The sequence below is a fragment of the Balaenoptera ricei genome, chromosome 10 (assembly GCF_028023285.1).
Source record: "Balaenoptera ricei isolate mBalRic1 chromosome 10, mBalRic1.hap2, whole genome shotgun sequence".
NCBI classification, from domain to species: Eukaryota; Metazoa; Chordata; class Mammalia; order Artiodactyla; family Balaenopteridae; genus Balaenoptera; species Balaenoptera ricei.
Genome location: NC_082648.1, coordinates 58,664,375 through 58,687,190, shown reverse-complemented (window position 1 = coordinate 58,687,190; position 22,816 = coordinate 58,664,375). Strand labels below are relative to the sequence as shown.

The following is a 22,816-nucleotide window of genomic DNA, read 5'->3' as shown; positions in this document are numbered from 1 at the left end:
TACAAGTGAAAGACTTGTGTAGGCAGAAGGGGGCAGGAAAAAGGCCGTTACACCAGGCAAAAAAGTGGGTTGGTTATTGCAAGGTCACTTTCCTATAGGAGGTGGCAGGGGTCTAGAAGGCAGACTACCTAAGTAGTGCTGATCAGGCAAATCCTGATTGATTGGTTTAAGATTCTATTTCTGGAAGAACCGAAACTATGTCTCCGTTTGGTGACATGGGGCTTAGCATAAGTGACTCTATTTTGGGCCTGTTGTCTTGTTTTTAATACTACTATGAGAATATCTAGCTTCAATCCTATCCCTATAAGGCTTTATTTTTAGCTCAATGTCTCCTAATCCTCAAAAATAATGGTTTGGGGGTGCTCCTCCAAAAGAACCTCTGAGGCTGAAACCCCTTCAAGACCCAAAGAAAAAGATGACTGAAAGTGGAATCTCAGGAATTGTGGCAAATAATGAGATGATGCAGGAGCCGAGCCGGGACGCTCACCTTGCTGCCTTCAAAGCACAGCTTGGTGAAGGTTGCCTACTCCTTGCTTCTGCTTCTAGATGCCTGCTAAGCCTGGGCCCTCCTATCCAGGACCTCCTCCAGACCAAGGTACTCATCCCTACCTCAGCAGACTGCTTAGTCTCCATAAATAGCAATTTCCTGCTGTTTGCACTTCTCAGCCTTTTGTAATATTGGGTTGGCAAAAACGTTCGTTCGGTTTTTTCCGTAAGATGGCTCTAAGTAGCGCTTAGTTGTCTTTAGCCCTCATTCAAAACAATTTTGTTAGATTGTATTGTGACAGCTGTCATACCAGTGTGCATTTAAAAAATACCGAAATTGGTGAATTTTTGTGTAGCCATTTTAATATTGAAGATGGAAGGAAAAAAGCAGCATTTTCGGCATATTATGCTTTATTATTTCAAGAAAGGCAAAAATGTAACTGAAACGCAAAAAAAGATTTGTGCAGTGTATGGAGAAGGTGCTGTGACTGATCAAACGTGTCAAAAGTGGTTTGCAAAGTTTCGTGCTAGAGATTTCTCGCTGGACGATGCTCCACGGTCGGGTAGACCAGTTGAAGTTGATAGAGATCAAATCGAGACATTAACTGAGAACAGTCAATGTTATACCACGCAGGAGATAGCCCACATACTCAAAATATCCAAATCAAGCGTTGAAAATCATTTGCACCAGCTTGGTTGTTAATCGCTTTGATGTTTGGGTCCCACATAAGTTAAGCGGAAAAAACCTCTTGACCGTATTTCTGTGTGCGATTCTCTACTTAAATGTAACGAAAATGTTCCGTTTTTAAAACAAATTGTGACGGGCGATGTAAAACGGATACTGTACAATAATGTGGAACAGAAGAGATCGTGGGGCAGGCGAAATGAACCATCACCAACCACACCAAAGGCCGGTCTTCATCCAAAGAAGGTGATGTTGTGTATATGGTGGGATTGGGAGGGAGCCCTCTATTATGAGCTCCTTCTGGAAAACCAAATGATTAATTCCAACAAGTACTGCTCCCAGTTAGACCAACTGAAAGTGGCACTCAACAAAAAGCATCAGGAATTAGTCAACAGAAAACGCATAATCTTCCATCAGGATAATGCAAGACCGCATGTTTCTTTGATGACCAGGCAAAAACTGTTACAGCTGGGCTGGGAAGTTCTGATTCATCCACTGTATTCACCAGACATTGCACCTTCGGATTTCCATTTATTTCGGTCTTTACAAAATTCTCTTAATGGAAAAAATTTCAATTCCCTGGAAGACTGTAAAAGGCACCCGGAACAGTTCTATGCTCAAAAAGATAAAAAGTTTGGGGAAGATGGAATTATGAAGTTACGTGAAAAATGGCAGAAGGTAGTGGAACAAAAGGGTGAATACGTTGTCCAATAAAGATCTTGGTGAAAATGAAACATGTGTCTTTTATTTTTACTGAAAAACCAAAGGAACTTTTTGACCAACCCAATATATTCTGCAGTGGCAGTTTCATGGATATCTGGTAACCTTCTCAATTTTGAAAATTAATAGAAGAGGTTTTTCTGTGAGTTTGTTTTTAGATCACTGAGTAAGCTTTAAACTTCCCCTCCACTCCCCCCGTCATTAATTAATGCAAAGTATTTGAAGATCTGCCTTGTAAAAGAAAAGAGACCAGCACCATTGATAGGGCCGGGGAATCATCGTGATGACTCTATTTGGACTGCAAGTACCACTTGTTTTCCATTTCTAATGTCCATTGAATTGTTTTTGCATGATGGTTAAAATGATAATTTATTTTGGTCCTCAAGATATTTATCTTGATCTACATATTCATCCTAATCATCATAATTTTACATTCCTTTGCAAGTGTCCATGTTCTTTAGAAAGTATTAAAATATGTATTTCTCCTATTTCTAAATACAGAAACATAGCATTAGGAATTTACAAGACCTTGGAGAAAATACATAACCCAAATGATTACTGGGAAGATTAAACAAGATGGTAAGCATAAAAACACTCTAGATATAAATGTAGAGCATTATTATCAACTAGTACAGATTTCTTATTTGTGGATGTCAAACTGAGGCACAGAAAGATTAAACAAATCTAAGCTATTTTTCATATTAAACTAACCTTGGAAATTTGGGAAAGAAAATAAAACTCTTGAGAGGAAACCAGGAGGTAGGGTATTTAAGAATGGAGCAAAAGGGACTTCCCTGGCGGGCTAGTGGTTGAGACTCCACGTTTCCAACGCAGGGGGTACGGGTTCGATCCCTGGTCAGGGAACTAGGATCCCACATGTGCACAGCATGGCCTAAGAAATAAAAATTATTTAAAAAGAAAGAAGGGACTTTCCTGGTGGCACAGTGGTTAAGAATCCACCTGCCAATGTAGGGGACACGGGTTCTAGCCCTGGTCCGGGAAGATCCCACATGCCGTGGAGCAACTAAGCCCGTGTGCCACAACTACTGAGACTGCGCTCTAGAGCCTGTGAGCCACAACTCCTGAGCCTGCGTGCCACAACTACTGAAGCCTGTGCACCTAGAGCCCATGCTCCACAACAAGAGAAGCCACCACAATGAGAAGCCCGCGCACTGCAACGAAGACCCAATGCAGCCAAAATAAATTAATTAATTAATTTTAGAAAAAGAAGTAGGGGCTTCCCTGGTGTCGCAGTGGTTGAGAATCTGCCTGCCAATGCAGGGGACATGGGTTCGAGCCCTGGTCTGGGAAGATCCCACATACCGCGGAGCGACTAGGCCCGTGAGCCACAACTACTGAGCCTGCGCGTCTGGAGCCTGTGCTCCGCAACAAGAGAGGCCGCGATAGTGAGAGGCCCGCGCACCGTGATGAAGAGTGGCCCCCACTTGCCGCAACTAGAGAAAGCCCTCGCACAGAAACGAAGACCCAACACAGCCATAAATAAATAAATAAATAAATAATTTTAAAAAAAAAAAAGAAATGTTCTAGTTCTAGTCACAAAATGTTAGTGAAAATAAACAGGTCTATGATTTTAAAAAATAAATAAAGACTCATCACCTACTTTAAAAAAAAAAAAAAAAGAATGGAGCAAAAAGTTACCAGTTGTCAGAGAGAATCCTGTAGTTAAGATGGCCTATTTACTAGCAGGATGGACCAGGCACAGGCAAAGGCCAGGGTCTATTAGGGGAGGCTTTTCTGAGACGTTTAACTGGACTCTGCTAGAACCAATTGATCAAAGAAACAACTAGGCAAAAGCTCACTTGATCTTGACTTTTTGCATGAATGAGGACCCTAAAGGGGAGCCTCACAGTCCGGGAAAGGTCACTGCAGGAATTCAGGCTTTTGGAAGCCAGCATTCACAGAAATGCCCTCTTTGATCCATTAGTGTCGATTCTTTCAATGATTGTGCTATTAGACAAGATGTTTCTGGTTGCCTATGACAGAAAACCAACTCAAACTAACTTAAGCAACAAGCGGTTTCTTGGGTCACATTCAGAAAGTAGTCTAGCTTTGGGTGTGACTGGATCCAGAGGCTCAGATATGTCACCAAGACCCGCATTGCCCTCCCTGTCCCTCAGTTCTACTTTTCCCTCCACTGGCTCAGGTTTCAGGCAGGCTCTCCCCTCCTGACAGCAGAAAGGCAAGATGGCAGCCAGCAGCTCCAGGTGTCCAACCTATCTTCTCAGCAAATCCTATGGAAAGAGCACATCTCCTTTCTAACTCTTAAAACTAAAGTACTGGATTTATTATGATTGGCTGGACTTGGCTAACATGCCCATTCCTGAACCAATAACTATCAACAGGAAGACACAATATTTTGATTAGCTAAGGTTGGTTCGTGCGTCCATCTTTGGACCAAGGAGTGTGGTCAGCCCCAGCCAGCCATATGGAGTAAATGATACTTTAAGAAAAATCACGGTGCTATTACCAGGAGAAGGGTGAATGGTTTGCTGGGCTGGCAGAAACAATAGATGTCCTCTAAAATCTTAAAAGCTAATTCCCTAAGCATTGAATTGTTCACTCAACAAATACAACATCAATACCAAGTAAACAATCTGAAAGAGGCTCAGAGAAAAGGGAAGGTAGAAGTAAGGATTATTGTAGCACAGGTGGTTGATGATGACTGAGCCAATGAGTTCTTTGCATTAGGATGAAGACTAGGTGTCAACATGGTATGGATGCAAACATTTCAGTGTTTGCTGCTTGATGCACATAAAAAATCCTTTCCTGGATGAGTTTTTTTATTTTCTTATTCTATTTAGGACATATGTTCCCAGCATATTTAATTCAGAAATCAGATTTGCCTCATCTTTTCATATCAATGTTTCAGGTTTGTAATCACAATTCCCATGACCCAGAAATTCCAAAGTCGAGGCAATGCCCTTCAATAACTGAGCAAAAGTACTATCCAAGGGCAACCTGAGAAATTACGCTGCCTCCTACATTCTTTCACATTCAGCACACTACTCATTTCCATATAAAAAGGGAATTCCTTGGAGACAATTCCTTTGTTCTCTATATTCAGGAACATGGCCAAAATATTGCCCTATTTCCTACACATTTACCAAATATACATTACTGAAATAAAGTAATTCCCCCCTCTCATTTTTATCTCAAGTGCAAATTTAAATTATCACATTTTTCCTTGTATCTTCACATGTGGAACGTACTCATTCATTTATTCAGGCAATATTGTCTTTTAGGGCCTAGTATATGGTAGGTTCTATGCCAGATGCTACAGACAGGCAAAAAAAAACAAACAAAACAACACACCTTTTAAGCTCACAGACACAATGAGGAGACAAGTTACAATACAATGTGGTAAATGCAGCAATAGAGAAACGCTGAGAGTCTTATGGGAACACAGTGAAGGTACACTTCACAGGGTCTGGTGAATCAAAGAAGGCCCTTAGAGTTGGGGAGTCTAATGTGCATCTTTAAGAATGAATTTAGGGGGCTTCCCTGGTGGCGCAGTGGTTGAGAATCTGCCTGCCAATGCAGGGGACACGGGTTCGAGCCCTGGTCTGGGAAAATCCCACATGCCGCGTTGCAACTAGGCCCATGACCCACAACTACTGAGCCTGCGCGTCTGGAGCCTGTGCTCCGCAACAAGAGAGGCCGCGACAGTGAGAGGCCCGCACACCGCGATGAAGAGTGGCCCCCGCTCGCCACAACTGGAGAAAGCCCTCGCACAGAAACGAAGACCCAACACAGCCAAAAATAAATAAATAAATAAATAAATTAAAAAAAAAAAAAAAAAAGAATGAATTTAGAGCTAGCACACAGGAGTGAGGGGATTCAGCAGAAGGTACATTCCAGGCCATATGAGCAAAGACGGAAAGGAATGATAGTGTATTCAAAGTGACAATTTTTTAAAATTTCAGCTTTTTTGAGGTATAGTTGACATATAAAATTATAAGATAATTAAAGTACACATTGTGGTGATTTGATATATGTATACATTGTGAAAGGATTCCACCATCTAGTTAATTAACACATCCATCACCTTACATATTTATCTTTTTTTTTTTTTTTTGGTGAGAACATTTAAGTTCTCTTTTAGCAAATTCCAATTATGCAATAGTGTTATCAACTATAATCATCATGTTTTAATTAGCTTCTCAAACCCTATTCATCTTATAGCTGAAAGTTTGTACCTTTTTACCTATTTTCTCCCTATTTCCCCCAACCTCCTAGCCCCTGGCAACTGTCTTCCTACTCTGTGTTTCTATTAGAGTAACAATTTGATATGCAAGCAGAAGAGCCAAGAAATGAACCTGGAGGGGGAGGTAAGGGGGGATTATGGAGGGCTTTACAGCCTGAGTAAAGAGTTTCAGCCTTTTTCCAAGGCTATTAAATGACATGGTCCCATTCGTGTTTTAGGCAGGTTGTCCTAGCAGCTGACTGAAAGATGGATGCCTGGGGATAAGACCAGAGCCAGAGAGCCAGAGAGCAGGCCGTTAGTATAGTTTAGATGGGAGAGGATAAGGGTCGGACTAGGGTGGCGCTTCCAGGGATGTGGACAGTGGAGATGGCAGAAGGGAGAGATTCGAGAAAGGAGAAGGAGTTAAGTATGACGGGGCGATTGGTAATGAACCGAGGATGACAGAGAGTAGCAAGGAGGAGCTGCTGAAAGGGAAAGAGGATGAGCTTCCTTTTGCGTGGGTTGCCTCTGAGGCATCTGTGGGCAATTCACATGGAGGTGGCCAGCGGGCAGGGAGCACAGAGACAAAGTCTAGACAGGGGGATGCATTTGACTGCTATCAGTACATGGTGTGTGTTAGAACCTAAAGAGTGGGTGGGAGCACCCAGGAACAGTGTCAAGTGAGTAGGACAGAATACAAAGGGTAGAACACTGTCACTTAAAGGGTGGTCAGAGGAAAAGGAGTCCTTGAGAGAGAGCAGGAATGATCACTACAGGTGCAGGAGAATAACCCAGAGAATGCCCTGTCATAGAGACCGAGGGTGGAAGTTTCAACATAAAGTCTGAAAAACACCATAGGAGTTTGCATTTTAAGGTCATTGGAGACTTAAGTGAGAGTGCTGAGCAGAAGCTAAATTGGGAGGCAAGGAGATCAAGATTGCCAACGTAAACTATTTTCAAAATAATTTTATAATGGAAAAATTCAAACATATACAGAAGTAGAGAACAAACTATAATAAACCTCATGTAGCCGTCACCCACTTTCAACTATCAAGTCATGGCCAACCTGGTGTCACCCATCTTCCCACCCACCTTTACTGTACCCACCACTGAACCATTGTGAAGCAAATATAACCACAGTACCATTTTCATGCCTAAAAAAAAAAAAAAAAAAAGACCAAAAACTCACAATAATTCCTTAACTCATTAACTATCCATGTACTATTTTTTTGAGAAGTCTGGATTGGGGGGAAGAAATAGACCAGACAGCATCCAATGAGACATAGAGTCGAGGGTAATGTCATATTTTATATTTGTTTTGTAACATTTTAGGATGGGAACACCTTAAGCATGTTTAGAGGGAAAGAGGAACCTGCCCTCCCCACCCTACCACCAATCCTTGGAATTACTTTAACCATCTCTACTGAATTTCACTTTACCGTTACGCCCCGGTCTTGTCTGGACAAACCCGTTAAGACTCCCTATGGTATTTACTGTAGTACTGTCCACTGTATGACTTAGCATCCCTTTTATCAGAGGTCCTACGGGGGAAAATTTATCTCAGACATCAGTGGGAAAAAAGAAAGTTTTGCCTCTTCTGGGTAACTCTTACACTATTTCTCTTACAGACTGTGAATTTTATAGTTGATGACGGTCTTTTCATTTTGGCTGCTGAAAGCTGAAAACCCAATTTGTAGACCACCTTTAGTCAGTGTGTGAGATTTTTTGGCATGTTTCTTTTGGTCTCATCTTGTTAGTGTTCCTTATTCTAGCTCTATCATCTTAGCCTAACTTTATATATTATTGCATTGTGTTTATTTGTATCAGCTACCTCAAATCCTTTATAAGATGAAGCAAGATGTAATAAAGAAATAAATTGATAACTCTTGTTGCTCTGAGAAAGGAACGAAAAAGGACAGGCAGAGTGAAAGGAGCTCCCTGGAGGAGAGGGAAGACCCAGGAGCCAGGGGAATTGACAGAGAAGGGCCTAGAGAAGACACGGGGGCGGCAGGGGAGAGAGGAGGCCTCGGAGCCTGAGCTGGAGGGAGGGAGCTGAAGATGGATGTTGTAAAGGGCGATGGGGAGATGGTGCCTGTTCAGCTAGTGAAGCAGGAACCAATGTTCTCACCACCTCCAAGCATCATCATGCCTTAATCCGAAGGAAGTTATAACTGACAAAGCCCATCTTTCTCTGCTGAATCTAAGACCAAAAGCTTCTGTTTTAAAAGAGCATCTTATCATTTCTAACACCAAACCAATGCTGAAGTTCCATCTCCCAATCTTTGTATGCGGCATGTTAAAAATCAACTTCAGGGAATTCCCTGGCGGTCCAGTGGTTAGGACTCCGTCCTTCCACTGCAGCTGGCATGGGTTCAATCCCTGATGGGGGAACTAAGATCCCACATGCCGCATGGTGTGGCCAAAATAAATAAATAAAAAGCACTCAATTAGACAAAATCAACTTCAGAATGACCACTTTGAATGAAAAAAGGCCAGTTGAAAATCTGAACTGAGCACCCAGAATAGAAATGCTTTCATGGATATACTTGTCTTAAGCATTTAATAAACCATGTTAATTATTGTAATAAACTACTAATCTCCATTTAATAAACCAGCCTATGAATTAACTGAACAATGAAAAAGAATCTTTCCTATTTGAACTCTGTTCCCATTACCACACCTAAGATAATTTCAGTTGAAGCTCTTTAGTTTGTTCTTTGTCATAATATAGAATGCTTTCTGATCTGCTATTTTAGTTAAGGAATCTTTTCATTAGCTTAACCATGGAGACACTAGTAACCAAGTTTAAGAAAACACCCACAAGCAGCCAAAAGAAGAGTTGTCCAAAAGTTGCATATCAGGAAAACATACACAAGCCCTAAAATGAAAAAGGTCTTCTTTGCGAAACAGTGGACACTTATGCTTGATAAACCTCACTTAACCAAAACAAACCTAGAATGCTCAAACTCAAGCCAACATTGCTGAAAATAATTTTTTTTTAAATGAGGTCCCGGCCCAACCTACCACAGCTAGCTTGAGGTAGAATGCTTGTCTTCACATTATAACATCATGGGTTCACTCCAAAATTCTTATTATTTTTTAAATACTTGGGATTGTCCATTAGCACAGATTTTTAAGGCTCTGAGGAATGGAACACATGGAAATTAAAGACCTGAAGTCTCATAACTCCCTTTAAATCCTGTCTTGGAAATCCAAACAGCAATAATTCCTTAAAGGCATTGGAAAAACCCTAACAAAATATCCATCCATAACAGCTAAAGCATTCGAAATTCTGGAGGAGAGAGGCTGCAGCTGCTTATGAAATAGATCACTCGAGTGTGTCGTGAGGGGTGTCTTCGTGGGGCTGTGCTCACTCTGCCCTGCTAATCTAAAGGCAGGCTCCCAGCCTGGCAACCCAAACTGCCGACTGCAGTCCAGCTCATACAACACTGTTGTATTGGCCTTTCTGCCATGATTCAAATATGTCAAAACTTCCTCACGTTGGTAGTGATCTTAAGGAATGGGTCTGTGAATTAAGGATCCACTTAACAAAGAGGAGTAATATTCAAATTTTTGTAAGAGTTCCTCCTGGTTAGGAGTTGAGGAATTTAAGATTTATTTGGTTCTGTGAAACTACAACCACATACCCAGAAATAATGACTTTTACATATCTATCTTCATTCCCAAGGTCCTAAGAATATGTAGAAATAATACAGTACTTTTTTTGCAGTGAAACGTATATGTATTTAACGTGCACAAAGCATTTAGGATTTTACAGTACAGTCAGAAGTATTCTTAGTGATATAATACTTCAAATATATCAAAATACATATTCAAGCAAGCAAAGACTTTATTAAAGTGTGGTTAAATATACTTCTAGATGGATGTTTTATTCAGTAATCCCTTCTTAGCCAACTATATTCAAATATTTTAACTTTACAAGAAGAAACATAGTCTGATTATATATATACACACACACAAACACACACACACACACACACACACACACACTATTGCATGCTTGTGCCATAAACAGCCCAAAATATCTCAAATTCTGAATCACTAACTTCAACAAAAACGTATTCTTGGAACATTGATTTTCACTTAATGTACCAGAAAGGAAAGGAGAGACGGAAACTCCCAAGGAGATGAATGTCCATTAAGTTCATAATTTTAGAACTTGCTCAGGGATTCTTTCATTTGCCGGCATGGGGTCACCACTGGTGCTTAGTTTTCACCTTCTAAGTGGTATGAGAGGTATAGATGGCTTACTTTCCTTTTCTAACAAAACTCTCATAGGATACAAGAGTATGGAAAGGTGGGGACTTTAACTTTGGGCCACAATTTCTTTTTGTGACAGCCAATGGAGGCCAGGTGAGAAGAAACAAAATGGTAATGTGAGGCTAGATATGCTTGTTCTTTAACCAGATTTGCCATAATCCTTGGTCCAAACTATCAGAGAGGCAGCGGGTAGGTGGTGGCCAGCTCTCTGGTCTCAACAACCTCCAGTGATGCTCTCCACAGCTTGAAACTCTCTCCTAGCCGGCGGGGGCGGGGCAGGGCGCTGGGGGAAGGGGCTCGGGGCGGGGGGGGGGGGGGGGGCAGTGTTGCTGGGTGGATACAATGTTCTGTCCACGGGATTTTTCTCACAACACTCAGCCCGCCCCTCCCGGCTTAGCATGAGGGTTATTTACTCATTTTATAAATCCCTGGCTACAGCTTTGACGGTGATTCTGTAGTGCAGAAGGTTAAAAATTACAGTGTGTGCCTCTAATGGGTTTGAAGAGTACATTTTGCTTTGCCCATGAATAAAGGCTCCTGCACATGTGCCTCTGCCCCAGTGGACTTTCAGGCAATTACTGGCTTCCTCCAAGGCAGCCGCCTGACTTTGAATACACAAGCAATTTGAAAACAATAAATCTGATGTGAGAAGTAGAATTCATCGTATTAAGTATCATTTTCCTAAATTCCTCATTTCAGTTCTGTTAAAATGACCTATTATTTGAATTTAAATTGTCAAAATACCACTTTAAAAGTGGCCACAGAGAAGGAAAGACAAGCATCATCTAGTTTTATTCTTCAATCTTTGAAGCTCTATAGTTACTTGATGACACTAATGAGAAGGGGTTTCCTTTGCAAAAAGCTTGCTTTGAAAAAAATACATTACATCTTTCAAGTCATTGGGGCTGTTTTGGTCTTTCCATGTAAGACACACCCCGAGAAGCTGGAAGTCGGCTGCCATCTTCCGCAGTCCTGTGTCCTGCCTCTTCTTTGTTACAGTAACAGGAGGTGACAAGTATTCTTCTGCACCCCTGAGCATCCAAGCATCTTTTCAAGAGGCCTTAATTAAATCACAGCTACTGGACCCCTCAGACATTAGTCATTGGCAAGGGAGACTGAGGGGTTGACGGTTTTGTAGGTGCTCAATAGATATCTTGAAAATTGGGGGTCTTTTTTTAACACTTGAGATTGAAATAAGAACACATCCCAATCCTGACATCGATTTGACCTGTAGAAATAATGCATGCTCTCCCTCCTTCCAGACTCAACTAGAAACAACTAGCCCGCCGAGCTTAACATAATCTATTCTCTCTCCCGCCACGTACACTTCTCCTCCCTTTCACAAATAGCCCAATACATGCCGCAACCTTTCTCATTCTCACTTTTTCTGCATTGATGATTTATATTGTGCCATAATGTTTACTGAAGGATTTGACAATGTCTGCAAATGGCACAAAAAACAATATTGGGAGGCAAGTCAGGGCAGTCCCACCACCTGACTGGCCTTATCTTCTTTCTCTCAAAAAACCCAGCTTCCTCCCATCCTTATATTTCCCCTCCATCTACTCAATACCCTAGTCTCATCCATAAACAACTGTTGTAGTCATCCCTTCCAACATGTTAATTGTTAGGTGGCAGCTTCGAGGTGTAGCAGCATTTTTAAAGGACACGCTTGAAGGAGAAAAGGGAGTGACCTTCGGACAGACACTATTATTTCCTCTAACCATGTGTAGTCGATGATGATTTGGAAACCATCTCTGAAAGTTTGCCAGTCATTGACAGAGTCCTTTTTATATCGTCTACTTTTCAAAGCTTTTCCATGTATATTATTCCTTTTGAACTTCCAAACACCCTTGTAAAGCAAGTAAAGTAAGTATTGTTGTCATTAGTTTATCAAGTATGATGCTAAGCCACAGGGAGGTTAAGTGACTCTCCGAAGGTCATACAGCTGGGGTCAGCCTAGGCAGCAGTAAACCTGGCTCTGCAAGCCCCCGAAATAAATCATTCTCCTCACCACAGAGGCAATTCTCAAATTCCACCTGCTGGACACTAATGGCTGCATGGCACTTTCCATGTACGTCCTCCGGTCTCTAATTACCTGCCTATCTCAGTCTGAGTGAATTCCAGAACATCAGACCTAGGTTTTTCAGCTGATCTTCTCTAAAATATAGCAATATAATGAGGGTGCTTACATTCTATCATACAATGTTTCTGCTATAATTGTTTTGGGGCATTTTAAGTGGTGTTGTATTTGGGCCTCAGGATTGTACTAATCCTATACTAAAGGTCTTTTTTTTTTTTTTTTTTTTTTTTTTAAAAATTATTTATTTATTTATTTATTTATTCTTGGCTGTGTTGGGTCTTCGTTTCTGTGGGAGGGCTTTCTCTAGTTGCAGCAAGCGGGGGCCACTCTTCATCGCGGTGCGTGGGCCTCTCACTATCGCGGCCTCTCTTGTTGCGGAGCACAGGCTCCAGACGCGCAGGCTCAGTAATTGTGGCTCACGGGCCCAGCTGCTCCGAGGCATGTGGGATCTTCCCAGACCAGGGCTCGAACCCGTGTCCCCTGCATTGGCAGGCAGATTCTCAACCACTGCGCCACCAGGGAAGCCCTAAAGGTCTTTAAAAATCAAATAAGGGGCTTCCCTGGTGGCGCAGTGGTTAAGAATCCACCTGCCAATGCAGGGCACACGGGTTCAATCCCTGGCCCGGGAAGATCTCACATGCCGCGGAGCAACTAAGCCCGTGTGCCACAACTACTGAGCCCTCGTGCCACAACTACTGAAGCCTGCGCGCCTAGAGCCCGTGCTCCGCAACAAGAGAAGCCACTGCAATGAGAAGCCCACGCAGCGCAATGAAGAGTAGCCCCCGCTCTCCGCAACTAGAGAAAGCCCACGTGCAGCAACGAAGACCCAACGCAGCCAAAAATAAACAAATAAAGTTCCCTTTAAAATATAATAAAATAAAATAAAAATCAAATAAGGAGGAGCAGAAAGTGTCAAAGGACCTAAAAGGTACATCCTTTCAACTGGGAAATAAATAATCTTTAATGTATTCTATTCCGCATGTTTTCAGCCTTAAACCATTTTGTCCTCAAACCACAGTTTCTGCTGTCCTATTGGGAACCAGAGAAAGGAGATGGGTCTTGTGTGTTGGCAATGAAACCTCCATCACAGAAACATTTGGAAGAAAGGTCATTAGGTCTGTCACGCTGGGGAGTTTCACTTCTGCACTTTGATAGCGTGAAGAGCTGGAGGACTTCATCACTCCAGCATGACATTCATAAAACTGCCCCCCCAGGTCACAGACCACCAAGTGTTCTTCCAAAGACCCACTAATGGTCTTTCTGACTAATGGTGTGGAAAGTTCCCAAGTCATTGAGATTACCTCCCCTTTTTCCCCTTTAAAAACTTTCATGGCCAAGCAGAATCTCCGGAGCTGGTTCTGGGACTCGAGTCCGCCTTCTCCCCAGGTTGCTAGCCCTCTGATTTTTTTTGCTTTTTGTTTTTTGGCCGTGCCACACGTCATGCGGGATGTGGGATGTGGGATCCCGACCAAGGATTGAGCCCATGCCCCTTGCAGTGGAACCTCGGAGTCTTGGCCACTGGACCGCCAGGGAAGTCCTTCTCTCCTTTCGTTTTCCTCTTTGTTTCATTCCTATCAATATTCATTTTATTTGCCTTATTTCTTAATAACCCTTTAAAAATGTTCACCCTGTCAAGACCTGTCTCTTGTCTCTTGATTCTCTTCTTTGCCTTTCCCTGTTTTCTTGTTTTTTTTTTTAATAAATAAATTTATTTATTTATTTATTTAAAAAAAAGAAAGAAAGTTCCCAAGTCATGTTTCTTATCCAAAGCATTTCTGGATGAGAACACTCAACAGTGTTGCTTTCCATGTAGCTTTTCCCACTTGGACATGACTACCAAATGACACAATTCTAGTTATGCCCTCCACTCGCAAAGACAACCCACAGCTGCCCACTGCCTCTGGGGTAAAGCCCTAATCCCTCTACCTGGTATATAATTCTTCATGACGCAGTCCAAGGCTACCAGTTTTATGCCTGACACTATTCTGTACACTAATCCGAGTATTTCCCATTCCTCACAAACACCTGAAGTTCCCTGCTGTCTAATTTGCTCAAGTCACTTCTTCCACCTGGAATATTCTGTCCCTTCTCTTCTCATCTGTTTCCTTTGCAGTGTCAAAGACTAGCTCAACAACTTACTTTGCCCCCAATTTAGCTATTTATATACATGCCTTCTCCCTCCTTCTAGATTATGTTATACAGAACTTAATGCAACAAATGTGTTCATGGCAGATGCTCAATGCATTTAGTTGGGTATGTGGATAAATCTCATGCGCCCACACCACAGTCTCAGAGGCAGGAAGGTGCAATAGGACCTCATGGGCAGTCCTGCCCGATGTCAGTGGGTGAATCAGTAGAACATCAGCAAGATCACTGGCCTTTTTGCTGTTTGCTCTCTGCAACTGGTTTGTTTTTCTCCAATGTGTGACCCAAGGCCTTACTCCTTTGCCTCAGTTGAGTGTACATATCCACTACATCAGTGCATAGTTAGAAAGTTTTTTACTTAGGGTTCACGAAGTTTTGAAGTAACGATAATACAAACATTTTTTTCCTAGAAGATTTTGTCATTCTTACAAGGTTGTGTGCCTTAAAGAGTAATTAAGGGGCTTCCCTGGTGGCGCAGTGGTTGAGAGTCTGCCTGCCAATGCAGGGCACACGGGTTCGAACCCTGGTCTGGGAGGATCCCACATGCCGCGGAGCGGCTGGGCCCGTGAGCCACAATTACTGAGCCTGCGCGTCTGGAGCCTGTGCTCCGCAACAAGAGAGGCCGCGACAGTGAGAGGCCCGCGCACTGCGATGAAGAGTGGCCCCCGCTCGCCGCACCTGGAGAAAGCCCTCGCACAGAAACGAAGACCCAACACAGCCAAAATAAAATGAATAAATAAATAAAAATAAATAATAAAAATAAAAAGGAATTCCTTTAAAAAAAAAAAAAAGAATAATTAAGGAAGACAAATCCCAAATAAAAAGTGAAGATCCCAAATGGAGGACAGAGGCCTGTCCTATAAAGAGACACTGCCAGCTCCACCTCGGATTCCCAGAGCACATCCAGCACAGCAATCTTAGTGACCAACTGCTCTGGTGTCCTCCATAACTAAATGGGTTCCTGAAGTGTGACTGGAGATCTGACCTAATGAAATGCAACACGCAGAGTCACCAAGGCTGCTGAAGCACGAGTCTGCATTTCTCAAGTCAATGTAACAGAATCCGAGCCGTGAACAGTGGAAGGTGGGCCAGAAGGCTATCTGGTAGCCAAGGGCACTGCCGAGGCTTTAGAATAACAGCACAAGGTTGTAATCGAATGCTATCCCAGGACATTTAGCCAGTTAATCATCTCAATCATCCATCTTTTATTCATAAACATGGAGGAACAACGTTTTCTTTGGCTGCTCACTTTGCCCTTTCAGGTTACACCAATATTATGCTGTTCCAAGTTTTCCCTTTATGTCCCATAAAATGCACCTGGTTAAAGCATCTTGTCACCATGGATGTCAGTGCGAACACTGGACTAGGATGGTCTGATCATGGGCAGGGCTTTAAGCAGTTTTTCTTGGAACTTCGTTAAGACTGTATATCCACGGAGATGTGAGACAAATAACCACAGAATCTGAGGCAGGAGCCTGCCTTACTAACTAATATTCCCATACTGTTTTCTCAGTTATCCTTTTATTTCAGCCTTGAAGGAGAAAATTAAAAATGGTAGGATTATTTGTTTTATGTCTCAAATATTAAAAATTCAACAGGATATTCTTAGCAATAACAAATCCATAAGACTTAATCACCAGTGGAGCCCAACTGCATTGCAAGTCCACACCACCTTCATGGATGTACTCTTTCCCACAAGTACAGAAGTGCAAAGCATGGACCAGGAATGTTAGCAAATGACCTCTAGGCAAGGACTGTATTTTACACATTATTTTGCCGCTGGGCTCTACCTCATCTCTTGACACCTACGTAACAGACTTTAAATAGAAGAGATTAAGAACAAAGGCTTTGGAATCAGACTTCTGGGTTTAGCCCTCACTAGCTACATAGCCTTAATGAATCTCTCAGGGCCTCAGTTTCCTCACCTGCAGAATGTGAATAATAATGATACTAACATACACGATTACTGAGATAATTGAATGAATTAATACATGGAAGGTGCATAGTCAGTAAATGTTAGCTGTTGTTTGGATTGTCTTGAATTTAGCTGTGATCCATTGTTTTGGGGGGTTATATGGGTCCTGGGAAAACATGACTTTAGTTCACCTGTAACAAGGGAGAAAGAACACATACTATATCTTTTTTTTTTTTTAATGTCTAAGTCTCTAGATCAGTGATTCTCAAAATATGGGCTGGGGACCTCTGGAAGTCCCCAAGAACCAAGACCCCAAGACCCAAGTCCTTAAGGTCAAAACTATTTTCATAATAACATTAAACTGTTATCTGCCTTTTTCACTCTTGTCCTTTTGTGAGGGTACGGTAGAATTTTCCAGAGGCTATGTAGTGATGTCATCACTTAGTTAATGGAATGTGTGCTTGCACATTCTTGTGCTTTTTCATATTCCTCAGTCATCATTTCTCACACAGTACATAGCAATAGCTATAACCACATAAACAAATCTTGCCAGGGTACTCAGTAATTTTTTAGAAGTTTAAAAGGGTCCCGTGACCCCAAAGTCTGAGAACCTCTGCTAGATTATCTCAAGTTAAAGTCCCCCTCCCCCCTCCCTTTCAAAATCTGTAATGTGAAAATACCGAACTCAGTCCTTACCTTTGAGCCTCTGGCCCCAACACAAAGTTAGGCCCCTGAAGCTGCTCTGCCTGCATTTTGTCCTTGTGTGTTTCAGGCTGTCGGGGTCCGACCTGCCCGGCGAGGACTGGCTGTGGGATTATGAGAAGCATGGCCATCGCCGCTCCATGATTGGAAGAGTCAAGAGGTTCCTGAGCACCCACGAACGCACCTCCAGCCCCAGGAGGAGAAGCTACGGGAGACAGGCCAGCGACAGCTCCACGTTCTTCCCCCCGGGCGACCTCAGCCCAGCCAGGGACCTGCTGCACGTGCCCTCGAGAAGTCCCCACAGTAACTCAGCCACCTGGAAGCACCCCTGCGCCCCAGAGGGGAGCCCCAAGCTGCACGCCAGCCTGGGAGAGCTGCCCACCATCCGACAGGCCAGCCTGGCTCCACCGTCCAGCGTGAGGGGCTACCCCACCAAAACGCCGCGGCTCCCCGAGGTAGCAGCTGAAGCGGCGGTGCCCAGGGCAGAGGACGACCACCACGACTCCACTGCCTCTATCCAGAGCTCTGACTTCACTGGGGTTCAGCCGAGCAGGGCTGGGCAGCAGGAGGACCCTGTGGGGTCAGTCCCGTTCCCCTCAGAGAAAGGGGCACCTTCTAGGGACCCCAGTTCCCAGACTGTTCCAGCCAAAGCTGAGAGAAACCTCCTCCAGTTTGCCTCTGAGGAGGACCCTCATGAGAATGACAAGTCCCCAGAAAGGTGGGGCCTCCCGAGGTTCGTGGAGCCCAGCCGCACCTCCCTGGCAGGCCTAAGTCTGGATCCCGTGAGCCCTGAGCCGGTTCCTCTACTTGACACAGAAACGTCCTCAGAGACCAGCGGAATCAACATTGCGGCTGGTTCTCGAGTCTCTCCTGATGCGCTGTATTTAATGGAAAACCTGGACACCAAGGAAACGGATATCATAGAGTTCAACCACGAGCAAACGGAGGAGTCACCCAAAGGAAGGCCAGAAAGTTCTAGGACCTGGTTCTAGCCTAGATTCTTACTTTCCCAAAAGTTCAAGTATTAGTTCCAGAACATACCTGGGGGCTGGTCAATTTTTTTTTTTAAATAATCATACTGTATAAGCTACTTAAAACTTTGAAGGGCATTATGATCCTGACTTTTTCAGAACTGAGAAAATCAAACACATTCACGCCACCCACTACAAAGTGACTTTCATGGAAGTTATGCAGACCACAGTGACGTATCTTAACCAAATAAGGAATCTTAAATATATAAATATATATGCCTTATAAATGCATAGATTGTTAGCTTTGCAAAGGGCTTTATAGATCATGGTCCAATCCCCTAGTTTTGCCAATAGAGAAACAAGGGATTCTCTCTTCCCTTTTTTTTTTTTTTTTTTTCCCCTTTCTTCTTTTCTTCAGTTATAAAGACAGGCAGATGGATCATATGATGCCTCAAAAGCCCCTTCCTAATGCTGATTCCTTGTCTGAGGCTTTCTAACCATCTCCCTCCACTTTCTAGAACTCTTATCGTTTCCTAATTCTTAAGCCTCATCAGCATCAGAAAGCTCCATCTCCCTTCAATTTCCTTTTCGCCTTCGGGACTTCATTTTTCTCTCTTCCCCCTTTAGTCCCTCATCCTACCGTTCTCCTCATCTCCCTAGTCTTGTTCCTTCTCCAGTGATTCTCAGCCGTCCCACCTTTCAGGCTGTAACATTTTCTCCTGCCAACTCTGTTGCTTACTTCTTGCCACAGTTTTAAAAGCACTAGGCATTGGCAAAGCCTCCTACAGAGCGATCAAAGTGTCAGGAAATCCAGCCTGGCTCCTCCCAGCCTCGCGGGAAGGGGCATGGGAGCTGCTGTGTCCCCCATGACCTCTCAGCCGTGGCCGTCTCTCTCTGCGTCCACTCTTAGGTCTTGAACACCGGAGAAGCCACGAGGGCATGAGACCTGCATCACCAAATGCTATGGAACCAAATAACAAGGTTTCAAACGGTTTCACTCAGGCTCTTAAAGCAAAAATCCCCATCGTGTCTTGACATGGGACCAGTTACTGTGTCTGCCAGGTTGTTTGGGATGAAGTAGGGTATTGGAGCTGGGAGGTTAAGGGGGTCCAGGACTGTATGATGGGGATGGGACATTGACTCACTTCCTCCAAGTAGTTCTTGGGTGGCTGTTTGTTGGGAGCTCCCAACTTTAACTGGAAGGCCATGCTAATGAGTGCCACTCTCACTATTTCTATCATATGATGAAGCCTGACTACAAGCTCAAAAACAAAATAGCCCTAATTGCTGCCACTTATTGAGCGTTCACAATAGCGTGTAAAAACAGATAATCCCACTAATCCTCACAGGAATCCTATGAATTGATATACTATTATCTCTATTTTACCTTATTATTTTTTGAAGGAGTCTTTCATTTCTCAATGTTAGTTGTTATTCTTTTATCCAAATAACATACCTTAGCAGACCAATGCTTTCTTTATTATTATTATTATTATTTTTGGCTGCGCGGCATGTGGGATCTTAGTTCCCCAACCGGGAATTGAACCCACACCCCCTGCAGTGGAAGCGCAGAGTCTTAACCACTGAACCACCGGGGAAGTCCCTATCTCCATTTTAAAGATGAAGAAAACAGAGGCTTTAGAGAAGTAATTTGACTAAAATCACATAGCTAGGAAGTGGCAGGGCTTGGGTTCAAGCCCAGGTTTATCTGACTCAAGAGCCCACGCTCTTGACAGTTACAGAAAGATAGAGAAGATGAAAAGGCAGAGGGCTATGTACCAGATGAAGGAACAAGAAAAAACCCCAGAAAAACAACTAAATGAAGTGGAGATAGGCAACCTTCCAGAAAAAGAATTCAGAATAATGATAGTGAAGATGATCCAGGACCTTGGAATAAGAATGGAGGCAAAGATTGAGAAGATGCAAGAAATGATTAACAAAGACCTAGAAGAATTAAAGAACAAACAAACAGAGATGACCAATACAATAACTGAAATGAAAACTACACTAGAAGGAATCAATAGCAGAATAACTGAGGCAGAAGAACGGATAAGTGACCTGGAAGACAGAATGATGGAATTCACTGCTGCGGAACAGACTAAAGAAAAAAGAATGAAAAGAAATGAAGACAGCCTAAGAGACCTCTGGGACAACATTAAACGCAACAACATTCGCATTATAGGGGTCCCAGAAGGAGAAGAGAGAGAGAAAGGACCAGAGAAAATATTTGAAGAGATTATAGTCGAAAACTTCCCTAACATGGGAAAGGAAATAGCCACCCAAGTCCAGGAAGCGCAGAGAGTCCCATACAGGATAAACCCAAGGAGAAACACGCCGAGACACATAGTAATCAAAGTGGCAAAAATTAAAGACAAAGAAAAATTATTGAAAGCAGCAAGGGAAAAACGACAAATAACATACAAGGGAACTCCCATAAGGTTAACAGCTGATTTCTCAGCAGAAACTCTGCAAGCCAGAAGGGAGTGGCATGATATACTTAAAGTGATGAAAGGGAAGAACCTACAACCAAGATTACTCTACCCGGCAAGGATCTCATTTAGATTTGATGGAGAAATCAAAAGCTTTACAGACAAGCAAAAGCTAAGAGAATTCAGCACCACCAAACCAGCTCTACAACAAATGCTAAAGGAACTTCTCTAAGTGGGAAACACAAGAGAAGAAAAGGACCTACAAAAACAAACCCAAAACAATTAAGAAAATGGTCATAGGAACATACATATCGATAATTACCTTAAACGTGAATGGATTAAATGCCCCAACCAAAAGACATAGACTGGCTGAATGGATACAAAAACAAGACCCATATATATGCTGTCTACAAGAGACCCACTTTAGACCTAGGGACACATACAGACTGAAAGTGATGGGATGGAAAAAGATATTCCATGCAAATGGAAATCAAAAGAAAGCTGGAGTAGCTATACTCATATCAGATAAAATAGACTTTAAATTAAAGAATGTTACAAGAGACAAGGAAGGACACTACATAATGATCCAGGGATCAATCCAAGAAGAAGATATAACAATTATAAATATATATGCACCCAACATAGGAGCACCTCAATACATAAGGCAACTGCTAACAGCTATAAAAGAGGAAATCGACAGTAACACAATAATAGTGGGGGACTTTAACACCTCACTTACACCAATGGACAGATCATCCAAAATGAAAATAAATAAGGAAACAGAAGCTTTAAATGACACAATAGACCAGATAGATTTAATTGATATATATCGGACATTCCATCCAAAAACAGCAGATTACACGTTCTTCTCAAGTGCACACGGAACATTCTCCAAGATAGATCACATCTTGGGTCACAAATCAAGCCTCAGTAAATTTAAGAAAATTGAAATCATATCAAGCATCTTTTCTGACCACAACGCTATGAGATTAGAAATGAATTACAGGGAAAAAAACGTAAAAAGGACAAACACATGGAGGCTAAACAATACGTTACTAAATAACCAAGAGATCACTGAAGAAATCAAAGAGGAAATCAAAAAATACCTAGAGACAAATGACAATGAAAACACGACGACCCAAAACCTATGGGATGCAGCAAAAGCAGTTCTAAGAGGGAAGTTTATAGCTATACAAGCCTACCTAAAGAAACAAGAAAAAGCTCAAGTAAACAATCTAACCTTACACTTAAAGAAACTAGAGAAAGAAGAACAAACAAAACCCAAAGTTAGCAGAAGGAAAGAAATCATAAAGATCAGAGCAGAAATAAATGAAATAGAAACAAAGAAAACAATAGCAAAGATCAATAAAACTAAAAGTTGGTTCTTTGAGAAGATAAACAAAATTGATAAGCCATTAGCCAGACTCATCAAGAAAAAGAGGGAGAGGACTCAAATCAATAAAATCAGAAATGAAAAAGGAGAAGTTACAACAGACACTGCAGAAATACAAAGCATCCTAAGAGACTACTACAAGCAACTTTATGCCAATAAAATGGACAACCTGGAAGAAATGGACAAATTCTTAGAAAGGTATAACCTTCCAAGACTGAACCAGGAAGAAATAGAAAATATGAACAGACCAATCACAAGTAATGAAATTGAAACTGTGATTAAAAATCTTCCAACAAACAAAAGTCCAGGACCAGATGGCTTCACAGGTGAATTCTATCAAACATTTAGAGAAGAGCTAACACCCATCCTTCTCAAACTCTTCCAAAAAATTGCAGAGGAAGGAACACTCCCAAACTCATTCTATGAGGCCACCATCACCCTGATACCAAAACCAGACAAAGACACTACAAAAAAAGAAAATTACAGACCAATATCACTGATGAATATAGATGCAAAAATCCTCAACAAAATACTAGCAAACAGAATCCAACAACACATTAAAAGGATCATACACCACGATCAAGTGGGATTTATCCCAGGGATGCAAGGATTCTTCAATATACGCAAATCAATCAATGTGATACACCATATTAACAAATTGAAGAATAAAAACCATATGATCATCTCAATAGATGCAGAAAAAGCTTTTGACAAAATTCAACACCCATTTCTGATAAAAACTCTCCAGAAAGTGGGCATAGAGGGAACCTACCTCAACATAATAAAGGCCATATATGACAAA

At 42.3% G+C, this 22,816-nt stretch overlaps 1 protein-coding gene across 11 annotated transcripts in view; it reads left to right on the top strand.

Annotated features, from left to right (window-relative positions):
• Nucleotides 1-20,060, top strand: part of BEST3 (bestrophin 3) — a 46,082-nt gene extending 26,022 nt beyond the window's left edge. For 7 of the 11 annotated variants that reach the window (XM_059936468.1, XM_059936466.1, XM_059936467.1 and 4 more), the window contains one exon: nt 17,292-20,058. In XM_059936468.1, coding sequence (XP_059792451.1) covers nt 17,292-18,213 — 922 coding nt within the window. In that variant the 3' untranslated portion in view covers nt 18,214-20,058. Of the gene's footprint in view, nt 1-546; nt 767-2,392; nt 2,471-17,291 lie in introns of those variants that run through there. The other 4 variants (XM_059936475.1, XM_059936470.1, XM_059936465.1 and 1 more) reach the window with 4 other exon arrangements.
• The last annotated feature ends 2,756 nt before the right edge of the window (nt 20,061-22,816 follow it).